At 59.3% G+C, this 27,835-nt stretch overlaps 1 protein-coding gene across 8 annotated transcripts; it reads left to right on the plus strand.

Annotated features, from left to right (window-relative positions):
- Positions 1–8,186: 8,186 nt before the first annotated feature.
- TRIM3 (tripartite motif containing 3) lies at positions 8,187–27,782 on the plus strand. Of its 8 annotated transcripts, none has more exons than XM_082219207.1 (12): positions 8,187–8,278; positions 12,233–12,404; positions 16,283–16,526; positions 17,833–17,984; positions 18,090–18,270; positions 19,422–20,145; positions 22,038–22,141; positions 22,235–22,402; positions 23,085–23,265; positions 24,668–24,738; positions 25,799–25,939; positions 26,372–27,782. In XM_082219207.1, the coding sequence occupies exons 2-12, from the start codon at positions 12,274–12,276 to the stop codon at positions 26,522–26,524; spliced, it is 2,250 nt and encodes a 749-aa protein (XP_082075333.1). In that variant the 5' UTR covers positions 8,187–8,278; positions 12,233–12,273; the 3' UTR covers positions 26,525–27,782. The 8 variants fall into 8 exon arrangements, with proteins under 8 accessions (XP_082075333.1, XP_082075331.1, XP_082075332.1 ...); XM_082219205.1 differs by having other exon boundaries at positions 8,187–8,262; positions 12,214–12,404; XM_082219206.1 differs by lacking the exon at positions 8,187–8,278 and adding an exon at positions 10,027–10,559 and having other exon boundaries at positions 12,214–12,404.
- Positions 27,783–27,835: the final 53 nt, after the last annotated feature.

The following is a 27,835-nucleotide window of genomic DNA, read 5'->3' on the forward strand; positions in this document are numbered from 1 at the left end:
TCCTGCCCCGACGGGAGGGAGAGGAGGAGGAATCACAACTGCAGTTGGGAACGTTGCAAGCGGTCCCCCACAAATACGCGAGCTTTTTGGAGGTCTTCTGCGAGAAGGAGGCGGACAAGCTACCCCCTCACCGGCCATATGACTGCAAGATTGACCTCCTACCGGGGGCGACGCTGCCGAAGGGGCGGCTATACTCCATGTCTGAAGATGAAATGCAGGAACTCAAACAGTTCATCGAGCATAATCTGGAGCGTGGCTTCATCAGAGAGTCCAAGGCAGTGGGGGGCAGTCCCGTTTTCTTCGTGAAAAAGAAAGACACGCCCCAAAAAAGACTAGTTGTGGACTACCGCCTTTTGAACCAGATGACCAAACCGTCTGATTACCCCATGCCCAGGATTGACGACCTCCTCGCGACGGTGCGCAAGGGACGCGTGTTCACCAAGTTGGACCTGCGAGGGGCGTACAATCTCATCCGCATGCGGGAGGGCGATGAGTGGAAGACGGCCATGTTCACACCGCTGGGCACCTACGAATACAGAGTTATGCCCTTTGGATTACAAAATGGCTCTCACTGTTTTCAAGCTTTTATGCATCACGTGTTGGAGGGACTCCTCTACAAGACATGCGTCTGCTTCCTGGATGACATCCTGATTTTCTCTGACTCGCAGCAAGCTCACGACCGAGACGTGAGGGAGGTGCTCAGCAGGTTGCAACAACATAGACTGTACGCCAAGCTGGAGAAGTGCCAGTTCGACACGACGGAGGTGGATTTCCTGGGATACAAGTTGTCGGACAAGGGGATAGCCATGGACAGCACCAAGGTTCGTGCGGTATTGGATTGGAAAAGCCCGCGCAACCGGAAGGAGGTCCAGCGGTTTGTCGGCTTCGCCAACTTCTATCGCAAGTTTATCAAGGGGTTCGCGATGCAGACGGCAGCAATTACGGACACGCTCAGCTCCAAAAAAAAGAAATTCATCGGGACGGAGCAGGCGGAACAGTCCTTTCAAGCGCTCAAGCATCTCTTCGCATCGGAGAAGCAACTGCTGCATATCGACCCCAGTAAACCGTTGAGGGTAGAGACAGACGCGTCAGACAGAGCCGTGGGAGCTGTCCTGCTGCAGCGAGACCCGCAGGGGGTGTGGCGGCCGGGAGCGTTCTACTCCAGAAAGCTCAGCAAGTCGGAGCAGAACTACACCATCTGGGACAGGGAGTTGCTGGCCATTCATGCAGCTTTCAAGGCGTGGAGGCACTTCCTAATCGGCGCCAAGCACACGGTGCAGGTCTGCACGGACCACAAGAATCTGGAGCACTGGCGCACGGCTCAGTTCCTGAACCAGAGGCAGATACGTTGGGCGGAGTTCTTTGCTGACTTCAATTTCCGAATAGAGTACGTCCCAGGCGACACCAACATCATGGCGGATGCACTGTCCCGAAAACCGCAATACCTAGAAGAGGTGACGCCAGCGGCGGCCATGCACATCTTCGCACCGACGGCGTGGGCGTGTGCCTCAGCTACAGTAGACCTGGATGCGGTGCGACGTGCATTGCGGGACGACTCATTCGCGCAAGACAAGATGGCGGAACTGCTCAGAGGCACGGCTACCACGGACGAGTTCCAGGTGCGGGACGGCTTGCTCCTACGCAAAGGGGCGGTCTATGTACCAGGAGACGACCTTCGCGCCAAGGTACTGCAACAGTTGCACGACGCACCCACGGCCGGTCACTTTGGCACAGAGAAAACGATGGAATTAGTCGCGAGAGACTTCTGGTGGCCCAGGCTGAGAGGAGAGGTCGCGGACTACGTCGCGAGGTGCGACACCTGCCAGAGGGCCAAGCCGGTACACAGGCCACCGGCGGGACTGTTAGAACCGCTGCAAACACCGTTTGAACCGTGGGAGAGGGTGGCCCTGGACTTTGTGACGGATTTACCCAGCTCGAGAGGCAAGACAGCTGTGCTAGTGGTGGTGGACTTGTTCACCAAGATGGCACATTTCATTCCGTGTGCGAAGGTGGCCACGGCGGAACAAACCGCCAAACTGTTCATAGATCACGTGTTCAAAGTGCATGGCCTGCCACGGTCTATCCTGTCCGACCGCGGACGCCAGTTCATCTCGTCTTTCTGGCAGAAGCTGATGGGTTTTCTAAATGTCAAGGTCAATCTGGCATCAGCAAGACACCCGCAAACCAACGGGCAAGCAGAGAGGGTCAATGCCATCATGCAGCAGTACCTGAGATGCTATGCCAATCAACAGCCTGCGACGTGGGTGGATTACCTGCCGCTAGCCGAGTTCGCTTACAACAACACGAAGCACGTGTCCACAGGAGTGACGCCGTTCTTTGCCAACAATGGGAGGAATCCCAGAACCTTCCCGGGACTGGAGAGAGTGGGGGAAGGAGAACCACAGACGGCGGACGCGTTCGCGTCAGAGCTGCAGGCGGTCCAAGATCAACTCAGACGGCAGCTGGAGCTAGCTAAGCACGCCTACAAGGTGCAAGCTGACAAGCACAGGCGGGTTGGCGAAGTGATCCAAGTGGGAGACTGGGTCTGGTTGGCAGCCCACGCAGTGCCGACCAGGTCGCTTGCCAAGAAGAAGTTGGGGCACAAGCAGATCGGTCCGTACCAAGTCGAAGCGCAGATCAACCCGGTAGCCTTCCGACTGGCGCTGCCGGAGGGTTCCAGAATGCATCCGGTGTTCCACAGGTCGGTGCTCACTCCCTACAAGGCACCTCACAGGTTCCAGGAGCCAGGGATGGCGCCAAGTCCGCTCCGGGAACGGACGGAGACGCGGGAGGTGAAGCACCAGGACCACATCAACGAGGTCACGGAGATTTTGGACTCCAGATGGGGGGAAGAGGGAGTCGAATACCTCTTAGCCAGAGAGGGCACCCGGGCCAGCGCCAATAGCTGGGTACCAGACTACGCTTTGGAGGAACCCCTGCTCAAGGACGAGTTTCATGCCCTCTTCCCACACAAACCCATGCCAGCGAGCTTCTTCGACGACTGGTTGTTCACACCCACACTTTCTTCCAGCACGTTCCATGGATTCGACTCAGAAGGGGAACCCGCACGGAGCACCCGTTCCCCAGAAGGTTCACCGGCAGGTTCGGCATCAGGCAACTCGTATTGGTGGGACGATCGACCAGAGGAGCGATGGCGCAGGAAGTGGCTGGAGATGCCAGGTCGAGCGACCGACGCAGAGACTGACATGGACGTGTTCGGGGAGGACCTCGGGTTCGAGCACGGCGGTACAGAGATGGAAGAGCAACAAGTCAACGTCGACGACCGCGAGGGGGAAGACTCGGAGGTCTTCAGTTGGCGGCCACCCACGGGGAGCGACCTGTATCCAGCATTCCCTCCCATGATGATGGAGCGCCCAGCACCCACACCTGACAGCGGGGAGGGGGGAAGGGGGGGCTTCGAGGGGGGGATGGATGTCAGGGGTTCAGAAGCAGAGACGCAGAGAAGGGTGGAAACAGAGAGCGAGGGGGAGGAAGCCGAAGGGAGAATGAGTGATGATGACGACCCGAGATCTCCAAGCCTAAGCAGTGAGTCAGAGGACTCCCAAAAGGGAGCCCCAGTGAGCAGAGCAAGGGGGGGATCCGGGGGGACACCCCAGGAGGAAGGGAACAGAGGAGATTCAGAGAGCAGCAGCTGGAAGTCGGGACCCACGCTCATAACTGAGGGCGGCAGCAGCTGGAAGTCGGGACCCACGCTCAAGACTGAGAGCAGCAGGGAGGAAGGTAGCCAGGCATCGGGTTCCGGAGGCTGTCAGCAGGAGGGAGGGCACGAGTCAGGGGTGGTCACGCCCTCCTCAGAGAGCGAGGCAACGGTTAAGAGGAAAGTAGAGAGTTGGGCGCGCGCGCCAAGTTCAAATGCAGCGGAAGCTGGAGCAGTAAGCAGCCCGGAGAGTGAGCCAGGTCCTAAAGCCCGCCGCAAGGAGGCAGAAGGATCAGGGGGGTCAGCGTCAGAGGAGAGTAGAAGGGAGGAGGCCCAGGGGGGCAGAAGGACCCAGAGACGTAGGGAGAGGCGAAGGAGGTGGAGCAAGGCTAGGGTATTAAGCTGGTGTGCAAGAGGCGGGGACTCAGACGGGTCTTCGCCGACCTAGAGCAGAAGGTGTAGAGCTGCACGCTGCAGTTCGGAAATGAAACCTGTAACTCAATAAAGACTCTTTTAAAGTGGAAGCTGTGTGGCGTGGTCCTATGTGAGCTGGGACCTGGTAGCAGCTCTGACAGATACGAAAGATGGAGGAGGCCCCTGGAGTATTTGGAATACAGGAACTTAAAAGAAAGAAGAAATATGATTGGGGCCTCCACTCTGAATATGCAGGATTATTGGAACTTTTGCAGCAGTATTCTTGTGGGAAGAAAACCTGGTTTGATTGGGATAGAACCCCTTCGAGACGCGATGACCAACACAAAGGACTACCAACAAAACCGGCAGAGAGGGACTGAAAGAGACCTGAAGGCCTCGGACGTGAGGAATCCAGGCTAAGAACTGTTATTGTGGACACGTACTTGGGAAGGGACGGAAACCGGGGATGGGAGGGAGGGGAAAACAGAGTTTTAAAAACGTTTATGACTTTTGGGTTTAGTTAGTATGATCCATATTTAATATAAAAATGGGAAATCGATGGAAGGGAATTTGGGTCAACCTTAGGAAAAAACTTAATTTTCATGAGAGATGTAATATTAAGATGGTAAGGAGGAAAAATAACAACTTGCTGACTTAATTATGGGAATTTGGATGTATGAAGGGGGGGTGGGGGGAAGTCAAGGAACAAGGTTAAGAAAGTAAGGTTTTGAAATTATACATGTTTTTGTCTTTGTCTTTTTTGTGTGTGGGATGTCTTTATAAAATGTGAAAATCTAATAAAAAATTATAATAATAAAAAAAAGAGCTCGGCTCCACCGGAGCCAACCAGTTGCGTTGCTGAGCCTCCCTGGCTCGCCAGAAGCGGGAGGAAATGTCCAGCCTCAACATGTCGGGGGAAGAAGCGCCGCTCCTGACGCTCACCTTTGGCCTTTACCTGCCGAGATGCTGCTCCGTTGAGCAGGGGCTTCTCCAGGCGGCAGGGGGCGCCACAAGCCCCCGGCGGCTCTTCCGAAATGCGCCGCCTTCCGTCCAGGAGCGAATCCGCGGTGCCGGTCCCTGCGGTCCCTGATACCTGCTCAGGTAGGACCTGGGCGAACTCTGGGTCGCCACCTTTTCTGGGCGAGGTCGCCCGCCCTCAGCGCCCCGCTCTGCCTTTCATGCGCCGAGCAAAGCGGGAGGAAACTCCCGAGCACAAGCGGAGCGAGCGGCGTCTCCCCGACGGCGGCGGCTGTTCCTGGGCCGCTCTCTTTGGGGCCGGGACCCCGCGGGCTCCGCAGGACGCGGCGGCGGCGGCGGAGGACGGGCGGCATTTCTGCCCGGGACCTGCACAGGTGAGCAGGTCCCTGCGCGGCTTCTCGAGGCGCCCCCGGGACGGCGGCGCCGGGAGGTCTTTCGGGCTCCGGAGGCGAGGAGGACCGCGGCGCTGGCAGCCCCGTCGAGAGCCCGGAGCCGCTGCGAGGGAGCGACCCGACGGGACGCTTCTGCAGGGGCCGAGTGAAACCGCGGAACTCCCTCCCGCAGGAGGCGATGGTGGGTCCCAACTTGGATGAGGCAAATTCCGGGAGGCGGAGAGGGCTCGGGAAGGCGACTGGCCAGGATGGCTCGGCTCTGTCTCCCGTCCGAGGCAGCAGCAATGCGGGCAGAGCAGGCGGAGAGAGAGGCTCTTGCGCTGGGGTCCTGCAAGGCAGCCTCCCCCGGGGCACCCGCTTGGCCCCGGGGCAGCCAGGGGGCTGGACTAGACGGGCTCTTCGGAGGTTCTTAGGGAAGCTCCAGCTCCAGAGGCAGTCTGTCTGATCCCTAGGTTTTTAGGAGTATTTGGCCCCTGTAAGGATGCTGGAGAAGGTGGCCTGGCCCGGCAGGCTCTCCTCCTGGTCTTATGGCAGAAGGGGGCGCACAAGGGCGCCCGGGGCATCTGGGGGGGCGGGGGAATGCGGCGGAGCTCCTGGCCTCGGAGCCGCGCGGTTCTGGGCGGGCGGAGGGAGAACGACTTTGTGTCCCGACTCCCGAGCACAACAACAACCCAGATGAAAGAGGGGGCGGCGGCCGGGAAAGGGAGCCGGACCAGCCGGGCCGCATTCCTGCTGCCTTCTGCCCCGCCTGGGGGCCGCTTGGCCCGGGAACCGGAGGATCATGGGGGGCGGAGAGGCTGGGCGCGGCTCCTCCCTTGGTTGGCGCGCGCGCGGGTGGGCGAGAGGAGGAACCGGCCTGCGGGGAGAGGCCCCTCTCCCTCGATGGGGGACCCTCTGGCCACCTCGTCCAGCCTGGATGCGCCCGTGCGAGGGGTGGGTGCCGGGCCCCCGACGGCTGCAAGGCGGCGCGCTCGAAATCGGCCACCTCGCAAGGTTGTTGCTGTGTGGATGGCCAAAGAGAGCATCTCCTAGAATCAAGGAATTGTACTCGGAGGCTCATGCGATGCCGCAGGAATCTCCTCAAACTTGTACTGCGCCTTCTTCGCCTCCCACCTCCGCTGTGGCGCCCAGCAGACTCGACCAAGGGCTGCCCTGGCCCGTCGCTGGACCCACGAGCGCCCCCCCTCGCCCCACGGGACCCAGTCCTGGCTCAGATTGCTCTCCAGACGCCTCTCGGCGGCGCCTGTCGGGGGTTCCCTTTGCGCCTAGGTCACACACCACAGCCCGACGGCGAAGCCACGCTCCCCGCCCCCAAGTCGGCCCTGTTTGGCGGGGGGCTCGCTGCCTGGCCGGCGGACCGTGGAGCCACGGACTGGGCCAAGCGGCCTCGGGAGCCGACGGGGAGAGAAGAGAGGCCGCCAAGCCAGGCGGGGCAGAGGCGTCTTTTCTGGCTGGCCTCCGAGGAGCAGCAGCGCCGCCCGCCTCTGAGCAGCTGCGTGGCTCCGGCTGGGCTGAGAGAAGGAGGCCTGAGAGGAGCGCCGGCAGCAGCAGACCACTTGCTCCGAGGCCGGGAAAGGCGGCCCAGGGCTGCTCCTGAGGGCTAGACTCCCAAGGCAGCGGGTCTGCCTCCAGAGCGGTCTCTGAGCCGCTGCTGCTGCGGCTGCCATAGAGCTGTACAGCAGGAAGAGACCCCCAAGGGCCATCTAGTCTGCAATGCAGGAATCTCAACTAAAGCATGGCCATGGAGAGTTGGTGTGAGGAGGGAGGGCGGCCTTGAAAGCCCTAAACAGCCTCAGCCCAGTATACCTCCACCCCCATCATTCTACCCGGACACTGAGGTCCAGCTCCGAGGGCCTTCTGGCGGTTCCCTCGCTGTGAGAAGCCAAGTTACAGGGAACCAGCCAGAGGGCCTTCTCAGTGGTGGCACCCTCCCTGTGGAACGCCCTCCCATCAGATGACAAGAAAATAAACAACCACCTGACTTTTAGAAGACATCTGAAGGCAGCCCTCTTTAGGGAAGCTTTTAATGTTTGATGTTTTCTTGTGTTTTTAATATTCTGTTGGAAGCCGCCCAGAGTGGCTGGGAAGGCCTGGGCAGATGGTGCGGGGTATAAGTAATAATTTTTTATTTTATTTTATTTTTATTTTTATTAGAACTCCACTCCAGGAAGGAGTTTGTACCCAGGCACCCACCTCCTTTTGGGAATTTCCCTTCTCCCTGCCAGAATTTCTGGATTTTATTCTTTTCTTCTGGGTGCCAGGAAATGCTGGACGCCTGGGGGCCTGGCTCTCCCCCCCCCCAACCACAGGGCAGGAGGGGGCTTCTGCAGAGGGTCGTTTCAGGAGGGCAGCTTGGCAGGAACCTGACGGGCCCGGGGGTCTCCCTCCGGCCCCTGCTGCCACCCCCATGAGAGCAGGTGGGGCTCCAGGATGACATGCCGGAGGGAGGGGTCCTCTCTGGGGCAGCTTCTCCTCCTCCCCCCTAATGCTGTGGCAGCGCTTATAGGGCAGAGGTCCAGCCAAGGGGTTTGGGGGTGGCACACAGGTCAGGGCAAAGCCTCAGAGTAACCAGCTACGTGGGGGTCCCAGTAAATAAGACTTAACCTGGAATAGTCAGGGGGGCAAGAGGAGGAGTGGGGAAATGCTGCCCAGATAGGGTTTTTTTGGGGGGGGGCCTCCCTCTTCCCCCTGCTTTTATCCACTGAGTGATACTACAGCCTCCTCCTCCCTTTGCTGCCTTTCAGGTGCCCAGCCCCATGGCTGTGGGGCAGAAGCCCTGGGAGCCTTGATGCAGTGAGGACATGATCCTGCCATGGCACGGTAAGGCCCTGGGGAAGTGGGGCAGAGGATATGGGGAGAGCGGGGCACTCCTTGTGTAGCAACCAGAGAAGGGAAACGGCTGCAGCAGCCAGGCCTCTGAGGGTCCAGATAGGGGGCAGGGGCAGGGGGTGGGTCTCTTGGCCTAGGGGGCTGGGCATGTGCTTGATCCAGTGGGTGAGTACTGCTGCCCCGCTGATTGAGTGTTGCTGAGAGAGGGTGCAGCCTGTCCCTGCCCCATTGATGCCCCTTGAGCAAGAGGGAGGCCTCTTGGGGGGCTACGACGAGGCCCCTGCCACCCACCAGTCTCCCTCCAGACCCAGAGAAGAGAGGGGAAGAGGCTCAGGTGTCTTCTGGGGGTCTAGGGCAGAGAATCTGAGAGCTGGGAGGGACCCAAAGGTCCTCTAGTCCAACCCCTTGCGGTGCGGGAATGGCAGCGGAAGCATCCAGGGCAGAGTGGCATCACAGAGGGATGAAAAGCTTTTGCCAAAGTCCCTCACCAAAGACTCCCGAGGAAGCTAAGCAGGCAAGGAGCAAGAGGAGAGGGCCTGTCGTGCATCTGGAACTGGTGAAGCCGCAGGAGCAGAACTCTCTGAATGCAAAATAAAGAAATTCCTTCCTGTAGCACCTTAAAGACCAACTAAGTTAGTTCTTGGTATGAGCTTTCGTGTGCATGCACACTTCTTCAGATACACTGAAACAGAAGTTGCCAGATCCTTCTATATAGTGAGAAGGTGGGGAGGGGTATTACTCAGAAGGGTGGTGGGAATGGGAGATTGGCAGATAGCTGAGATGAGCCTGAGATCAGCTATCTACCAATGAGATCAGCTATCTACCAATCTCCCATTCCCACCACCCTTCTGAGTAATACCCCTCCCCACCTTCTCACTATATAGAAGGATCTGGCAACTTCTGTTTCAGTGTATCTGAAGAAGTGTGCATGCACACGAAAGCTCATACCAAGAACTAACTTAGTTGGTCTTTAAGGTGCTACTGGAAGGAATTTCTTTATTTTGACTATGGCAGACCAACACGGCTACCTATCTGTCTCTGAATGCAGAAAGTGGAGTCCCCCAAGCAGGGGCGCCAATGCCAGGGGGCTGTGAGTGCTTGGGCACCCACTAGAATATAATTGTGGGAGCCAGGCCCCCACAAATATAATAATAATAATAATAATAATAATAATAATAATAATAATAACAGTACTCCACCCATCCGTCCTCTGCAGCCATCCAGCAAAGCAGCCTTTTCCCCGCGGGGAGTGGGTCTCTGATGGAGAGACAGTCTCTCTGCCCCACCCTGCAGAAAAGGGTTCCTCCCCGGCTGCAGACGAGAGGAGGAAGAGTTGCTGGTGGGGCACCCACAACCCCGAGACTGAGGTGGCACCCCTGACCCCAAGGATCAGGATTGGGACTTGAGTTTTTTAGCTTGTTCATACATGCTCAGAGGTAGGAGTGAGCAGTGGGGGCCAAGTTTGCTGATGACACCCAAATTGTTCAGAGTGGTTGAAACCAAAAGAGCCCCCAAAGGAGGCTCCAAACTGACTGACTGGGAGGGGAAATGGCCAAGGCATTTCCATGTGAATACCTGTAAAGTGATGTCTGTTGAGGCAAAAGACCTTAATTTTGCATATATGCTCATTGGGTCTGAACTGGGAGCGTTTTTTTAAAAAAGGACCCCCAAAATGATCCAGGGAGTGGAGCGACTTTGGAACGTTTTAGTTTAGCTGAAAGGCGAGGAAGACACAACATGGTGGAGGCCTGGAGAAAGTGAACAGAAACGTCTCTCTCCTTCCCTCCAAATACTTATGGGAATCAAATGAAGCTCAGAAGTAATTATTCATGCAGCACATGGTTCAACTGTGGAACTCCCTTCCACAAGAGGCTGTGATGGCTTCAGCAGAGGAAAGCACAGATTGACGGGGGAGAGTTTTGTTGTGCATCTGATTGAGAACAGGATGCCGGAGTGGAAAGGCCTGACCCGGCCGCCTCTCCTGATGTTTTGAGCCTTTTAAAACATCCTTTTAAGATCCTATCAGAAGCCAAGCGTCTCCCTCCTCATATCACCTCCCAGGAGGATATGGGGCGAGGGATCTCTTCTGCTCATGACCTATTTGTGGCTTCATGGGAGCACCTGCTTAGCAAGTGTGGGGCACAGGATGTGGGGCCAGAGAGGCATCTGGTCTGATCCAGCAGACAGGCTCTTTTGACGTGGACTGGAACTCAGAGCCACCCGCTCATTTGACGGGCAGCAGATTCAGGAAAGAGAAGAGAAGACTCAATTCAGGAGCCCGCCATCTGGTAGACTTCCTGGACACCTGGAGGCTTTAAAGAGGGAGGGGGGAGTCTGGATCGGGCCCTTCCTAGGGGCCCCTGCGGCCCTGAGCTCCAAGGGGTGGCTCCCCGCGGGGTTGACCTTCCTAAAGGATGCGCGAGGACCCTTCCTGGTGCGAAGAAGCCCCCTCCCCCTCCCGCCACTCCCCTGCAGCATCCTCCGCGGGTACCGAGATGCAGTTCCCATGGCAACCACCCTCGCTCCCTCTTCGCCTCCCCCTCGCGGGCAGGGCCCTTCCCTCGCCGCCTGCTGCCTGGCCTCGCCCGCCGGGGCTTGGGGGGCGGGCTCGACGCCCCCCACCCCACCCCACCCCCGCTTCTCCGCGCTCGGGCACTGCGGAAGCGGGCTCGGCGGCGCGGCGGGCGCGACCATTGGCGCGCCGGGAGGGGGGGCGGAGGCGGGGCACCCCCTTGCTCCCGGGGCCGGGGGCTGGCGCTGCCCAGAGCGGGGGCGGAGGGGCTGGAGGCGAGCAGGCGGCGGGGGCTCCGCGGGGCTCCGGCGGCCAGCGAGAAAGCGCCGCTCTCGCCCGCCTGCCCACCCCCCCCCCGGCGCTGGCAGTGGTACGCTCCGGCCGCCGAGGGGATGCGCTGAGCCAGCCCAGCCCAGCCGGATCGGGAGCTGCAGCATCCCGGGCCTCGCCCCGCCGACATCCCCCGGTGATGGGGGCGCCCGGCCCCTCCCGCTGAGGGAGCAGCCCGCCCGGTGAGTGATGGGGCCGGGGCGCGGTCCTGGGGGCGCCCCTCCCCGGGCTGGCCTGGGAGGAGGGCGCCTGGCACCCAGCCCCGAGGGGGCGGGCGCCTCGAGGGGGGGGGGTGCCAGGCTGGCCCCTGCGGAAGGGGGCGGGGCGGATGCCTCTGCAGCCCCCCCCCCGGCAGCGGCGGGGAGGCGCCCCTTGGCCCCGGCCCAGCCTGGCGGGGGCGGGAGGGGGCGGGCTGGGGGAGCGCCCTCCTCCTCCTCCGCCTCCCGGCCCCGCGGTCGGGCACACCGCTGCCTTCCAGGGGAAGGGGAGGAGCCGCCGCCCGCCCGCCCGCCCGCCCGCCCGCCGCTCCGTCCCTCCTGCCAGACCCGGAAGGTCCCCCGGGCCGCCGCGCCATGGCCGGAAGGCTGGCGGGGGGCTCCGGAGAGGCGGGCCCCGAGGGCGCCCCCGTCGCCCGCAGGAGCTGGGTGAGCGCGCCGGGCCGAGCGGGAGGCTGGCGCGGGCCGGGCTCCGGCCTGGGCCCTCGGAGGGGGGGCGGGCTGGGCGGCGGGGGAGGGGGCTCGGCGGGCCAGGTGGGGATGCTGCCGCCCCCCCATCCCTCCCCTCCCGCGGCATCTCCCGGGCTTGGCTGGCGCTTCCGCCAGCGTGGCTGCTGTTTGGGGGTGGGGCCCTCCTCCGCCTCCCCCAGGATCCGGGGCTGAGCTGGAGCTCGGATGAGGAGAGGGGGCTGCCGGTCCTAACCGATTTGTGGGGAGGGGGTGTCCCGGGAGTCCCCGGCCCTGCAGGGGAAGGAAATTGGGGGGGACCCCGCCCTCCTTCCTGCCCTCCTTCCTGCCCTCCTTCCTGCCCCCCGGGTTTCTAGGGGTGTGGGTTGCGCGCCTGTGACCGTCGGGGGTCACCCCTTGCCTGTCCCTCCTTGGCAGGCCATCCGCCAAGAAGGAGGAGGAGGAGGGTGCCAGTGGGGCGCCCCCCCGGCCGTCGCCATGGCGAAGCGGGAGTCCAGCTCTAGCCCGGTGGTGCGGCAGATCGACAAGCAGTTCCTAGTGTGCAGCATCTGCCTGGACCGCTACCACAACCCCAAGGTGCTCCCCTGCCTGCACACCTTCTGCGAAAGGTGAGAGACGCCCCCCTCGCCGCCGCCGCCTGGCCCCGAGGGGGCGCCCCCAGCCCCGCTGCTCCTGCTCCTGCCGCCGCCGCGGCGCCTCCCGATCCAGCTCCCTGCGGAGACTGCAGTGATGCGGCTTCCTCGGCTGAGCCCGGCAGGCGGCGGGAAGGCTGCTTTGGGGGGGGGGATCTGGGGGGGGGACTTCGGGACTCTGTCTCCCTTGGGTGTGGGTGGACGAGGCATCGGCTGAGTCGAGATTCCCTCCCTCCTGGGTGCAAGGGAGCCTCTCCCATCCCTCTGGAGGACTAGAAGAGTTGTGTCTGCAAGGCTTTAATTCTGGGCAGAAGTGGCTTGGACTCTTTGCCTTTTTCTGGCCTTCTGCCTCCTCTCTGGGAGACCAGGCAGAGGCTCCCTTGCCCTGGCATCTGTTTGCCCTCCCCCCTTGGGCCTGATCCAGACACAGGGCATTTCTATGGTTCTCAAGGCCTCTTCATAGATTTCTGAAACGGCGAATGTATTTTAAGTGGTTGACGGTGGTCCAAATGTCTTTTCTTAAAATAATGTGTCAGCTAAAGAATGTTGGGTGTAATTGAAAGAGAAGTTTCTGGCGGGGCGGGCAGGCCAGCTGGTTACAGCAGAAGCAACACCAGGCATCTTGTGGCACCTGAAAGGTTGGCACACTGATCGTGGCACAAGCTGTCATGGACTGCAGTCAGATGCATGGAGCCTTATCCTGACTTCCTGGTGCACCAATGATTGGTTTCGGCTGTGGGGGAACTGAGAAGAGTGAGATCAGAGGGAACTGAAACAAAGAAAGCAACAGGGAGCGGCAGTTTCATGGTTAACAGTGGCAATTCATAAACAGGTGTTGATAATGCAGACATTCTGGCATTGGGAAGCCACTTAGCATAGATAATGTGCCACACAGTCATTCAGCTTTCGGATATCTGGCAGCTCAGCAGTTTCAGCTTGCAGCCTTGAATGAGCTTCCTGAGCTCCTTTGCAGAGTGTCCTGGGATGTCCCTCCAGCCCCTGGCTTTGGAAGGTGCCCATGCCAGACTTGCGCCCCTTGATCCATCTTCCTGCTTGCCTCATGTGGGGCGAAGGAAGGAGGGCAGCGGCGGCATCTGTCACATGGGGAGGTGAGGCGGGGTGGGGGGTGGGGGTTGAGCGCTGGTGAGGCAGATGCAGCCCCCGTCTGGGTGCTGCTCCTGAGGGGGCCTGGGAGCAGGTCCACCCTTGCAAGAGGGACTTGGGGTCCCCAGGCAGGACGGGCTGCCGGCCACCTTGGAGGGCTTTCAGCCGGGGACTGCTAGGGACAGGAGGGGGGGGGCTGTCATTTTCTGGGTCTGTCCTGGAGCACGTTGTTTCTCTAAATTGCAGCGCAGTCTGACAGACACCTTTCTGTTTTGCCCTGGGGAAGGACAGAGGCCAGGAAGCGCCCCCTTTCTCTTTTTTTTAATAAAAAAATAGCTTTTTATGGAAAGGTATTACATTACCAAACTTAAAGGCATACATCAGCATCTACCCCATGGCTGCAAGATAGTGATGCACTTGCAGGATCCTTCCTCTCTGCTTCTGGCCCCTCCCCCTCTCTGCTGAGATGGCATTTTTATTGTATTTTTAATATTTTGTTGGAAGCTGCCCAGAGTGGCTGGAGAAACCCAGCCAGATGGGCGGGGTATAAATGATAAATTATTATAATTATAATTATCCAGTTGCCGGGTTTGCCTGAGTGGCTCTTGGATCCCTTGGACCAATGGTCTTGGCCTCTTCTGCTGCTGCACCACGGCAGGGCTCACCCCTGGTTCTTTCCTCACTGGGACTTCTGAGCTGGGGCGCCAGGACAGTGGGCTGTGTGGGGCGTGCAGGGGGGACCCTCTTAACCCCCTCCATGCCAGGACCACTCTGGGCTCCACCTTCTGTCTCTAGCCCAGGCTTCCTCACCCTCGGCCCTCCAGACTACAATTCCCATCATCCCTGCCCACTGGTCCTGCTAGCTAGGGATCATGGGAGTTGTAGGCCAGAAACATCTGGAGGGCGGAGGCTGAGGAAGTCTCATCTAGTAGCATGTGAGCAGACTCTGAAGGACACACCCTAATCTGGCACCACAGAGGATCGGATCCAGCGCTCTGCTGCTGACTCAGGGGCCTTTCTCAGTGGGAACAAAGGAAGGGCAGGGAGGGGCTCATGGGCGCCACACCCCCTGGCAAAACAGTCCTGGGTCATGCACAGGTTCCTGGCGTTGGTCTCTGGGCTGCAAGCTCCTCTAGCCTGGTGCTGGCCATTAGACTGGCAACCAGGCCCTGGCAGAGTGGCCCCCTAGGCACTGGGCCCCCTTCCTTGGGGGCAGCAGCCTTTCTGGTCTTGGTTGTCCTTGGGGGGGGGTGTGTGGGGGGGAGATAGCTCTGCCAGTTCTGCCTCTTTACACATTCACAGTCTGTCGCCTGCCACCCTCTTCACCCCGTTTGCAAGCCAGGCCAGGGACAGGCGCTGGCAGGAAGCAAGCAGGCGCTATATTTGTAGTCTGTAAATAGGCCAGGAAGCCAAATGCCAGCCCAGGTCAAGGAGGCCTGGAGTTTGCCCTCTGAGCAGAGTGGCAGAATGGGGGCTCAAGGCTGGGGGGGGGGAGGATGGCGACCTGGTACAGTCAGGGGTGGGCCCTGGGGGGGGTGGATGGGGAGATGAGCTTCCTGAATTTGCTGAGCGTGTCAGACGTGCCAGGCAGAAGGGTCAGCGAGGGAGGCTGGGGGGGGGGGGTAGTTGCCGATCCCCCTGGCAGAGGCGAAGGGGAGCTGATTCCTGTGGTCTTTCCATTTGCAGTGGGTCCTGGATTTGATGCCCTCTCTCCGGGTCTCCTGCCCCTTGAGTCTTCAGGGAGGGTGGGTGGGCTACGTGGACGGAAGAGAATGACCCCTTGCGGCTGGAGGGGCAGAGCGTGTGCCAGGCCTGTCTGGGGAGGGGTTGGCTTCGCCCGCCCTGAGCCAACGTGGGGCTGGCTCCCTTCCAGCATTGGCTCAGATCTGGGAAGCCGCTGCCGGATGGGGACGGAGAGTGCCCAGGTCTTCTGCCGGGCGCCAGTCCGTGTGACCTTGCAGGTGGTCCTGCCTCCCGCCCAAGGGGTGACCTCACTGGGGGGCAGGTTGGGGGGCAGTCAGTGGCTCAGGTGGGGGGGGGCTGGGGAAACCAAGAGGCAGGAGGGGTCTGGGGCTGAGAGAGAAGCCAGGAAAGGGGGGCTGGTGCGGTACCACCACCAGGCTGCTTGGGGTGGGGGCGCTGCAGGCGAAGAGCGGCCGCCTGGCTCTGCTGGGGGGGGAGGGGCAGGGGGTGACTGGCTCTGGGGGAGATTTGCAAGGAGAAGCTGGGAGGGTCAGGGAGGAAACCCCAAGTTGGCCTTGAAGATCATGGGGGTGGGTTGTGCTCCTGGAAGTCAGTGGGGAGAGACCTTGCGCCCCCAGCAGACCCCCCTGCAGCTGAAGTCCCAGGAGGCTTGCTGGGTGCAGAACGGTACTGTTGGAAGGGGACCCCAGGGATCATCAAGTCCAACCCCTGGCCGTGCTGGAATCGGGGAAAGAGATATCTGTTTCTAGGGCCAGGCTGGCCTCCCCGGAGAGGGGCACAGGGCTGACTTGGGGAGGGACCCCCAGCCCCACAGACTGCAGTGGTCAGTCGCTCCTCAGCCCCACTCATTTTGTACCCACCCCCACCTGGGGCCATCTCACCTCTGTGTCTGTCTCCCCTCCCCCTCGCCTCTGCCCTTCCACCCCCCCGCTTGCCACTCCCCCCTCCCCGCTTCATCTCTGCCTCCGCCGCCTTCCTTGCCCCCCCCCAGCAGTGGGCGCTTGGCCCCCTGACCCCCGTGTCTCGTCTTGCCTGCTCTGCCCCAGGTGTCTCCAGAACTATATCCCGCCCCAGAGCCTGACCCTCTCCTGCCCCGTCTGCCGCCAGACCTCCATCCTGCCCGAGAAGGGGGTGGCCGCCCTGCAGAACAACTTCTTCATCACCAACCTCATGGAGGTGCTGCAGCGCCAGCCCGACAGCGCCAGCCACGAAGACGCGGCCGCCGCCATGCTGGACTCGGTCAGCGCCGTGCCGGGGAAGCCCCTCTCCTGCCCCAACCACGAGGGGAAGGTGAGCCCCAGAGGTGCAGGCAGGGGACCCCGCTGCCTCCCTGCCCCTTTCCCCTTCCTGGCCTGCTGGGCCCCTCAGGCTCGCTTCGCTGGGGAGGGGCGCCTGGGACCCCTCCGCAGGCCGAGCGGAGGCTCCTCCTCCTCTGCGGAGCTCCCCCCCCAGTCAGGAGGGAGGGGCCTGTTCTGGCACTGGTGGGGGGATGGGCCAACCCCTCACTGCCCCCGAAACTAACTGGGTGCCCATCGCATTTTGTGACAGGTAACCAGCCTTTTGCAAGGAAGTAGTGATGTCACGTCGCCAGGGTTGGCGACTGCCATCTCCATCTGGCTGGCTGGCATTGCTGCCGTGTCACACCCGTCAGCTGGCTTGTGGGGCAGCACGGCACCCAAAGAAACTCGTCTTTTGATGCCATGCTGCTTTGTGGATCAGCTAACCTGTGGGGCAGCGCAGCACCTCAGGGTGTGCCTTCTGTGCTGATCTGCCCGCGGATCACTGGGCTTGGTGAGACCAAAACAGACACATCCGTTGGTGGGAGACAAGTGATCCGTGCAGGACCCTGTATAGAGAACTTTAAAAAAATGTTTAGGCTTTCATTTATAAAAAAAACCCAGAAGCTTTTCTGCTCAGAATTACACGACCAGACCTTCCTAGGAATGTAAGAGAAATTTTTCCATATGCCACTGTCGCTGTGAGAATCCTAATAGCGACGAATTGGAAAAGTGATAAAATCTCTTCCCGGTCAGAATGGTTACAAAAATTAGTTGACTATGCAGAGCTAGCCAAATTAACTGAAAAAATGAAAGATAATTCAAAACAAGTACTTATTGCAAAATGGGAATTTTTCAAAACATATCTTAAGAATAGTTGTTGCAGTGTGAACTTGGTGGCTGCCTTCAAATTACTCCTGTAGCTGTACTAAGTAAGAAACAAGGACACAGGAGAAATAATACTTTATTATAAAATGAATGGGTTGGTTTAAGCAATAAGTTAGTAAATATTAAATGAAGTATGGAGACGATGGGAAGTTAGATGTCCCTTAAGAAGATTTATTGTCAAAACCTAGGAGTTTATTTTTTGTTAATTTTGCATTTCTTGTAACAAATGATGTAAATGCATGGGGGGGGTTGTTGGTGTTTAAGCATAATAAAACATATTTTTTAAAAAAACTGATGTGTGCAGCGGCCACTTCTCAAATCAGCTGATCAGTGGGGCGCCTGGGCATTCTGTTGTGGTGACTGAAACCCGGGTTTTCTGTCCCAGTTTCTCACCCTGCCCTCTGCCTCTCTCTCCCTCCCCCCCCCGCCAGATGATGGAGTACTACTGCGAGTCCTGCGAGACGGCCATGTGCCACGAGTGCACGGTGGGGGAGCACCGGGAGCACGTGACGGTGCCGCTGCGGGACGTGGTGGAGCAGCACAAGGCCTCCTTGCGCCAGCAACTGGACGCCATCAAGAGCCGGTACCGCCCTGGGAGGGGGGGTGGGGGTGGCACTGCCCAGGAGGAGGTGGAGCGGGGGCCCTTGCAGGCAGCGGCTGGACTGACCCCCCCTTTCCCGCCCCCCAGCCTGCCTCACTTGACCACAGCCATCGGGCTGGTCTCCGAGATCAGCCAGCAGCTGGTGGAGCGCAAGAACGATGCCGTGGCTGAGATTGGGAGCACTTTTGCCGAGCTGGAGAAGGCGCTGCATCAGCGGAAGGGGCTGCTGGTTCGGGACCTGGAGGCCCTGTGTGGAGCCAAGCAGAAGGTGAGCCTGGGCCGGGACAATGCTGCCCTGCGCTGAGCGCCAGCGCTCAGGAAGGTGGCAAGAGCCTCTTCACGGAGCCTCTGTTTCCCAGGGATCTTCCCATGGGCTGTTTCAGAGATTCTCAAATTCCTGGAGGATGGGGATGGGGCAGTGGCTCTCTGCGCATGCCCAGAGGCCCTCTTCTCCAGTTCGCTTCTTCCGGGGGCCAGGCCTGACTGAGATCCCCCCCAGGGCCCTGGTGACTTGGCCACAAGGGGCTCTTTGTGAGAGTTCAGGCAGAACGCAAATACGGGCTTCTGTCAACAATTGTTCTTTGGAACAATGAAGTGCGTCTCTGGGGCGCCAACGTCCAGCCCCACCCTCCCCGGCTGCCTTTTCCCTCCCCGTCTTTGGCATGGGCCCCCAACTGGCCGGTGGCCAGCCCCTCCCTCGCGCTTAAAACTGCAGAGCGCATGGCTGGCTGGCCAAAGGGCAGAGCATTCTGTGGGAGGCACGGTCCTGGGCGCTTTCTCTCGGCTACACTGGGCCTGAGCTGTGGGGCACCAGGCCTTTGGCTGCCCTAATCAACATCTTATACCCTTTAAAATGTGGGTCTTTTTTGGGGGGGGGTTATTGGATTATTGTGTTTATTTTGATTTTATATATTGTGACCTTTTTTTGTGAACCGCCCTGAGACCTCCGGGTCTAGGGTGATACAGTGGTACCTTGTTTTACGAACTTAATCCGTTCTGGAAGTCTGTTCTTAAACCAAAGCGCACTTTCCCATAGCAGCGGGGGACTCAATTTACAAATGAAACACACTCAAGAGGAAGTGGAACATGTTCTTATTCCGAGGGAAAGTTCACAAACCAAAACACCTACTTCTGCGTTTGCAGCGTTCTTAATCCAATTTGTTCATAAACGAAGGTGTTCTTCAACCAAGGTACCACTGTATATAAATTCAATGAATGAATGAGAGAATGAATGATTCTATCAGGGAACGGGATGGACTTTGGGCTCCGTGTGGCCCTGAGCTGGTTGTGCTGCCCGAAAAGCCACTCTGGCCAGGGGTTCTGGAGCTGCAGTTCCTGCGTTGTTGGGGGCTGGACTAGATGCCCCTTGGGGTCCCTCCCAGCCCGGCCGTCCTCTGATCCCTCCCTCCTGCCCCTCAGGTGCTGCAGGCGCAGCTGGACACGCTCCGGCAGGGCCAGGAGAACATCCTGAGCAGCTGCAGCTTCACGGAGCAGGCCCTGGACCACGGCTCCGAGATGGAGGTCCTGCTGGTCAAGAAGCAGATGACGGAGCGGCTGAGCGAGCTGGCCGGCCGCGACTTCCCCGAGCAGCCGCACGAGAACGCCCAGGTGGACTACGTGGTGGAGACGGAGGGCGTGCGCAAGTCCATCCTCAACCTGGGCGTCCTGCTGACCACCAGCGCCATCGCCCACAAGACGGTGGCCACGGGGGAGGGCCTGCGCCACGCCGTGGTGGGCCAGGCCGCCTCGCTGACCGTCACAACCAAGGACAAGGACGGGGAGCTGGTGCGCAGCGGGAGCGCCTGCCTGCAGGCCGAGGCCACCGCCCCCGACGGCTCGGCCCTCGGCCACGAGGTGCTGGACAACAAGAACGGCACCTACGAGCTGCTCTACACGCCGCGCCACGAGGGAGACCACCTGCTCTCCATCCGCCTCTACGGGCAGCCCATCCGCGGGAGCCCCTTCCGCGTCAAGGCCGTCAAGGCCTCCGACGTGCCGCCCTCCCCGGACGACGTCAAGCGCCGCGTCAAGTCCCCCAGCAGCGGCCACATCCGCCAGAAGGCCGTGCGCCGCCCCTCCAGCATGTACAGCAGCGGCAAGAAGAAGGAGAACCCCATTGAGGACGAGCTCATCTTCCGCGTGGGTCAGTCGCTGGGGGGCTGGCCGGGCAGCGAGGGGCAGTGCATGGGGACAGGCCCAAAGGGGGGCCCTGGAGCGGCGGGGGAGCGGTCATTCCGCACGGGTGCAGCGCCCAGCAGCTGCCTGGCCCCAAATCACAAGGTCGGAGGCAGCAGTCCTCCAGAATCCCAGATTCTGGAAACAGCAGCAGGGAAGAGCGTTGCTCCTGGGCCCGGATCCTGGTTCCCGGTTTCCCATTGTGGGCCACTGGTCTGCCACTGGGAGAACTGGACGCTGGCTCTTCTTGGCTTCTTACTTTACTATTACCTTATTGCTATTCAAAGAGATGCAAAAATACAAACCCCTTACAAAGTGTCTTTTTATAATCTGCTGAAATTAAAACAGCTACTGAATCTATACAGTCATACCTCGGGTTACAGACGCTTCAGGTTGTGTGATTTTGGGTTGCGTACCACGCCGAGCCCGGAAGTACTGGAACGGGTTACTTCCAGGTTTCAGTGCCTGCGCATGTGCAGAAGCGCCGAATCGCAACCTGTGCGTGCACAGACGTGACGCTGCGGGTTGCGAACATTGCAGGTTGTGAACGTGCCTCCCACACGGATCACATTCACAACCCGAGCGTCCACTGTATAAAAAAAGGCAAAAAAGAAAAGATCGCAGGCTGGTTCACAGCATAAACATACAGGATGAGAACACACAGAAATGGAAACAAACCAACAAACCCATTTTCAAGGCCACAAATTGGTCTTTATTGGCCCAGTGCCGATAAAGAACCGTTTTTGCCTGGCGACTGAAGCTGTGCAAAGGAAGCTCCAGGGGAGCAAGTCTTGAACCCCCAAGTGACCCAGAGGACAGAGCGCATCTTCTGTTTATTTTATTTATTGAATTTATATACCGACCTATACTCAGAGGTCTCAGGGCGGTTCACAGTATAAAAAATCCCCATCACCTCGGTTGAAGGTGCCATTTAGCTCCTAGATTTCATATCTCAGTTTCTACCACTGCTTTTTGGACTCCCATCGGCTTCAACTAGTATGGCTAATGCGAGTCCCAACATATGGAGGAGGATGCCATTTTGGCTACTGCTGCTATAGGTAGGTGTTTCTTTTTTTTTTTGGCAAAAACAATATTATTCCAACTAAAGTCTACTTGGAGTAGACCTATTGAAATTAGTGGGCATGAGGAACTTGTTCCGTGGTTAGTCTTACTTCGTTAGATGCAACCCAGTGGCTCAGAAAGGCTTCCTTCAAATTTAGCTGCTAGCTGTTCCATTTGTAACCCAAACCTTTCCCAGGGAGCTCAGCAATGAGGCTTCCCAACGCTTGGCTGAGCCCAGAATTATAGCTGGACTGCATTCCTGTGATCGTACCAGGACTGACTTATGAGTAGAGATAGACAAACCTGCCAGTGTTGCTTCTGTAACTTCTTCATTTAATGCAATTCTCTGCATTTCCTCAACAATTTGTGATTTATTTATTTTTTAAAGATCCTTATGAAAATTTATCAGCCCTTTAAGTGAGAAACGTTCCTAATGAAAAAAAAATGAAATACAAAAGATATTATCAAAATAAAAACATCCCAACCACCTTCTGTGCCAGATGTGAGGCACCTCTGGACCTCCAGGGGAGGCTGGACTCCAACTCCCATCAGCCCAAGCAGGCCAGGGATCATGGGAGTCGTAGTCTTGAAAATGGTCAACGCCATCTTCCCGACACATTCCAACCAACTGCGCACATGAACCTGATTCGTTTCCTTCCGGATCTTCCCAATTCCTTAATTCTTATGGGGCGGGGAGAGCTCCTGGGCCGAGTGGGGGTGGGGTGGGGTGCCTGCTTCCTGGGGTGCTGCGTGAGATGTGGGGCTGCTTTTCACTCCTGTGCCCCCCCCCGGCTGCAGGGAGTCGTGGTCGGGAGAAGGGCGAGTTCACCAACCTGCAGGGCATCTCCACCTCCAGCAGCGGGCGCATCGTGGTGGCCGACAGCAATAACCAGTGTGTGCAGGTAGGGAGCACCCCCCTGCCCCCTCCAAGGCCCGCTTGGGGAGAGCGGTGGGGCTGCCCCTCACGCCCGCTTTCTCTCTCCCGCCGGGCGCAGGTCTTCTCCAACGAGGGCCAGTTCCGCCTGCGCTTTGGGGTGCGGGGCCGCTCCCCAGGCCAGCTGCAGCGCCCCACCGGGGTCACCGTGGACCTCAACGGGGACATCATCATTGCCGACTACGACAATCGCTGGGTCAGCATCTTCTCCCCCGAGGGCAAGTTCAAGGTAAGGGAGGAGGCGGCGGCAGAGGGGAATTTCCGTTCCTCCTGCATTAATGGGGCACCCAAAGGGTCTCTGGCGACCCCCAGCAGAACTCCCTGGGCAGGGCCATGCCCTTCCACTTCCTGCAAAGACCTGCCCACTTGGTGCCTCAGGTGCCCTGCGCAGCTCCGCCAGGCCAGCGGCTGTGCAGGGAAGGCCCCCTCAGTGGGTCCAGGAAATTCGGGGTGGGCTCGGGGGTCCCATTGAGGACCTGGTGGTTAGACTAACCCAATGTCCCCACCGGGTCCTAAGGAGGGAGTTGCTGCACACCTGTCCAGGTAGAGTCAGGTGGAAGTGGGACAGGTGATGCGATGTGGGGAATATGGCAGGAGGGCCAAAGGCTGTGTGTGCATTGGGGGAGATGGGCCAGAGCTGAAGGCTGAACCCCAAATCTAGACCCCATGTGTGTGTGTGTGGGGGGGTGTCACAGTTGGGGCCTTAGGCCAGCTCAGGCTCTCGGCTCACTATGCCTGCCCTGGCTGGCAACATCTCTCTTTGACCTTCCCTTGTCCCCTGGAGATGCCACCCGGGGTGGGGGGTGGGTTGAATGTGGGGCACCCAGTTCTGTGACCTGATGGGCACCCCCTGGGGACGGGTAGGGTGTTGGGCCCCCCTGTTTATTTCTCCCTCTGATGCCGCCCCCCAGACCAAAATTGGAGCCGGCCGCCTGATGGGCCCCAAGGGGGTGGCCGTGGACCGCAACGGCCACATCATTGTGGTGGACAACAAGGCCTGCTGTGTCTTCATCTTCCAGTCCAACGGGAAGCTGGTGACCAAGTTTGGCAGCCGCGGCACCTCGGAGCGCCAGTTTGCAGGTACCCTCGACGGTAATCCACGCCAGGTTCCCTGTTCTTACTGCATGCCTTGGGCTTCTGCCGGGGCCCAGCGGGCGAGCGCTCTCTGCCGCCCGCCTCGGGGGTCCAGGGCTGCCCGGGGAGGGGGCTTTCCTGCGCTCTCTGCTCTGTCGCTGGCTTGGCTCCTTGGCTCCTCGTGGCCGGCAGGGGAGTGTCTTCCCTGCCACTAACCCTTCTGGCGGCTGGTGTGGTGACTAACATGCCTCTGCCTGCGCCCCCCTAGAAAGGAAGAGCTGGAAGGGACCCCCAGGGATGCAGGAAGCCAAGGAAGGACTGGCAGGTGGAGGCCCAACCTCTGTTATAAACCTCCAGAGAATCAGAATGGGAGAGCAGGAAGGGACCTCCAAAGGTCTTCCAGTCCGACCCCTGCGATGCACGAAGGCTGCTTTGGACAGGGGCCCCTTGGTTCTCAGACTTAATCTGCCCCAGAAGTCCGTTCCAGTACCAGAGCGTTTCAAAACCAAGGCGCTGTTTCCCATAGAAAGTAATGCAAAATAGATTAATCCCTTCCAGACTCTTAAAAACAACCCCTAAAACAGCAATTTAACGTGATTTTTTTTCTATCTAACGAGATAGATAAAATGAAAAATGAAAGCGATAAACTATGTACTGCAGTCACAGGATCAGTCAACCAGTAGCTGAACTGGGTTCTACACAGTCACAAAAACGAAACACAAAAAAAGCCACAAAAACGCAAAAGAAATAGCAAAAACAGACAGACCTCAGCATAACACTCGGCTTCCAAATTTTTTTTACAAACCAGAACACTTTCTTCTGGGTTTGCAGTGTTTGGGTTCCAGGAGTCCCAAGGGACCACTGTAAATAAATATTTCCTGTAAATAAAGGCGCCCTCTTGTGACAAAACTGTGGTATGGCTACCCGGCTGTCATCTGCTGAAAATTGAGCATTTGCCTCTCCAGCAAACGGCAAGTTTGGGTGCAATTTGGGTGGGAAAGGAGTGCGAGGAGAAAGGATCAGGTCTCCCCAGGCCGACCCACAGGGCCTGGTCCTATCCAGACGCTCTCAGGTGGAGGAAGTCATAGAATCATAGAAGTCCAGAGGTGGAAGGGGGGACCCCCAGGACTCATCTAGTCCAGCCCCTTCAGTGCAGGAATCCCATCTTACAACATCCCTGACAGATGGCTTGTCTCTTCAGGCCTCACTCTGCAGTGTGTGTGGGGGATTTCGGAGATAGAGATCCACTGAAAGATCCATTGGGAATCCTGCCACCTTGTGGCCACATGGATTTGGCCCCCTCTCTCCCACAGGGTCTTCTCCTGAGCCCCCACCGCTGCCCCTCTTGACCCCTGACCCCCACAGCCCCCTCCTGGGGGCGGCAAGCAAAGTCTCCTTCCCTCTCCCTCTCCCTCCTCAGGGCCGCACTTTGTCGCCGTCAACAACAAGAACGAAATCGTGGTGACCGACTTCCACAACCACTCCGTGAAGGTGAGCCAGAGCGGATCCCCGGCGGGATCCACCCCACGGGGCCTTCAGAGCGCATTCCTGGCAGGCGAGGAGGGGGCTAATGCACTAAAGCCCAGCGCCCCCCACCCCCGTTGCCCTTAGTGGGGCTGGGAGGGGGCTGCACGTCAGGCCCCTTTTGTCCATTTTCTTTGTTTTGCCTCAAACGCCCTGGGCTGGTCCTGGCGGTTGGGGGCTCAGGGGGGCATCTTCCTCTCAGTTCCCCCTGCCCTTTGGAGGGAACCGACTGGCTTTAATGTGAGGCATCCAAGGGACTTCCTGGTCGGTTTGGATTTGGGGGCCCAGCGAAGAGAAATAAAACAGCGGCAGGACCCTCGGCTTTGAGAAAGTCCTGCAATGCTGCAAGACACAAACATCTTACTAAAGGGGGCAAAACCTTCCGGTCCCCACAGAGCCTTGTTCCTTTGGGTGCAGGGAAAATCCAGTGCCCAGTGTTTGGGGCAGGCCAGGCCCCTCAGCCTCTTTCCACGGGGGGGTGGGGGGTGGTCCTTCCCAAAGTCAGTCCCCAAAAGCGTCTCCTGTTACGGCTGCAGAGAAACTCCTGCCTGCAACCCGAGAGATGCTGCCAGTCAGCGTAGAATGCACTGCAGTCGTACCTCAGGTTACGTTACCTTCGGGTAACGTAATTTCGGGTTGTGAACGCGCCAAACCCAGAAGTGTACACTTCCGGGTTTCGCCGCATGTGCATGCGCAGAAGCGCTCTATCATGCCGCGCGCTTGCAGAGAAGCAGCGCCTCTGGATACGGACTTTTCAGGGTAAGTACGGACCCCCGGGACAAATTAAGTTTGTATCCGGAGGGTCCACTGTATAGCATGCCATCCCACTTCTGACACCAGTGTTGTACACCATCCTGTTTGTCCCTTTGGGGGCAGGAGGGGACTCAGTGCCCAATGTCTGGGGCAGGCAAGCCAGCCCCTCCTTCCCCTCCCATTGCACAGCCCAAGAGGAACAGTGGGGCAGGGCGGGCAGAGAGGCCGAAGGGGAGGGGCACTTGGCCAACCCTGTTCCTGCCCCCCCCCCCAGGTGTACAGTGCTGACGGAGAGTTCCTCTTCAAGTTTGGCTCACACGGCGAGGGGAACGGGCAGTTCAATGCCCCAACGGGGGTCGCCGTGGACTCCAACGGGAACATCATTGTGGCCGACTGGGGCAACAGCCGGATCCAGGTACTGGGGGCCAGTGAAGGGCAGAGAAGGGAGGTGGGGGGCCAGCCCCATGGGTGGGTGTGGAAATGATTCTGAAGGAGAGAGACCTCAAAGCCCCAGAGGTCTTCACCTTCTGACCTCAAAGCAGTCCCACTCCAAGCCCAGGGGCTGCGCTCTGCACATGCTCTGCAACCATCTTCTCTTCCTTCAGCTGCTACCTAAAAATTTGCCTGGAGTCTCTTTCTTGAGCCACCTGGCAGTCAAATGATCCTGACCTGATGGTGGAAGGGGAATTTCCCCCCCTGGCAGCCCACTCCCCAATATCCGTAATTTAAACACTTGCATTTGCAAACTGAAAAACCCTTCCCTGTCTTGCCCAGGGGAAAGGGACCACCTTATTTGGGGGGTTCTCCCCCCCGGCCCTTCCTTGACCCCCGGCTGCTCTCCTTCCAGGTCTTTGACAGCGCAGGCTCCTTCCTGTCCTACATCAACACCACGGCAGACCCCCTCTACGGGCCGCAGGGCTTGGCGCTGACGTCCGACGGCCACGTGGTTGTGGCCGACTCTGGCAACCACTGCTTCAAGGCCTACCGCTACCTGCAGTAGCCCCGGGGGGCAGGCTGGGCCCGGGAGGGGGCGCGGGGCTTCCCCCTCCTGCCCACCTGCTGGCCTTAAGGACGATGGGCTCGGGTGGGGGGCTGGACCCTCAACGGGGGGCCTGCCCCCCAGCGCTGGGCGGGGGCTCTGGCAACTGAGTGTGACGGTGCCAATCGCTACCGAGGCAGCTATAGGTGCACTGAGGGCGGGGGGCTTGGGGGGGGAGGGAGCGTCGCCCGCTTGGCTTCTCCAAGGACTACTTTTTGGGGATGGGGGAGAACTCCCTTGGTGGGCACCACAGCAGCCGCTGCTTGCCGGCTTCAGAGGCTCTGGCCACCCCCTTGCCAACTATCCCGGGGGTCTGGGACCCCAAGAGCTGCCCCCCCTTGCCCCTTGCTCTCCCTCCCCCGGATTCTCTCTGCACTTTATCTCCAAGGCAGCCCCCTCCCCACTTATCTGGCTCTTTGCAGGAGGGGACAACCGCCCCCCCCAGCCCGGCTGCAGGCGGGAGAGAGGAGAAGCTGCGGCCTTCTGGGCAGGCGGCTCCCTCCCTCCCCTCCCACAGGGGGTGGGGGTCCCTTCCAACTCTACAATCCCACGATTCCTTTCTGGGCATCTAAAGCAAGGAACAGGGGCGGCTTTCCTCCCCCAGGCAGGAGCTGCGGACCAGTTTCCCCCAGGGGGCAGGAAGAGGCATTGATTCAGGGCAGCTCAGCTGATGGGGGTTGGGCTGGATGACCCCTGGGGGTCCCTTCCAACTCTACAATTCCCAGATAACCAGCGCCCTTGGCCAGCTTTGGATTGGTGGCACTTTGGCCTGGCTGCTTATTCCCCCACACCTTTGCCCCGCTCCGCTATGGGGAGAATGCCTGATGGACACAGCCACTGGCTCTCCTCCCAGGCTGAGACGCCCTCGATCTTCATCTTTTTACTTGTGGCTGGGGGGCACAGCAGCCCTTGCCCCCTTCCTGCCCTGTGCTTTGCCCTCGAGAGCCAGCCCCCCCTGCCCCTCTCCAGAGGGGCTGCTTCTAGACCCAGGGAGCCTGCCCACCCCCGACGGACGTGTGGGGAGCCTTGGCCCACCTGCTCCCCCCGGACCCGAACATGCTCCTGCCAACAGCCGCTCCACCCCTGGACCCCCCCCCCGCCCCTCTGGACCTGACGAAAGCACTCCTGTCTGCTGGGCTAGGACAATGCAGCCCCGCGCTCATGACAAAATGTATGTAAAAAATAAATAAATAAAATAAATAAAAGTATTCTGAAAGAACCACTGGGCCACTGTCTTCCTGCACAAGGGGGGGGGGAGGTGGGGAGGGGGAG

The sequence above is a fragment of the Podarcis vaucheri genome (genome assembly GCF_965113315.1).
Source record: "Podarcis vaucheri genome assembly, chromosome: 4".
Lineage (NCBI taxonomy): Eukaryota > Metazoa > Chordata > Lepidosauria > Squamata > Lacertidae > Podarcis > Podarcis vaucheri.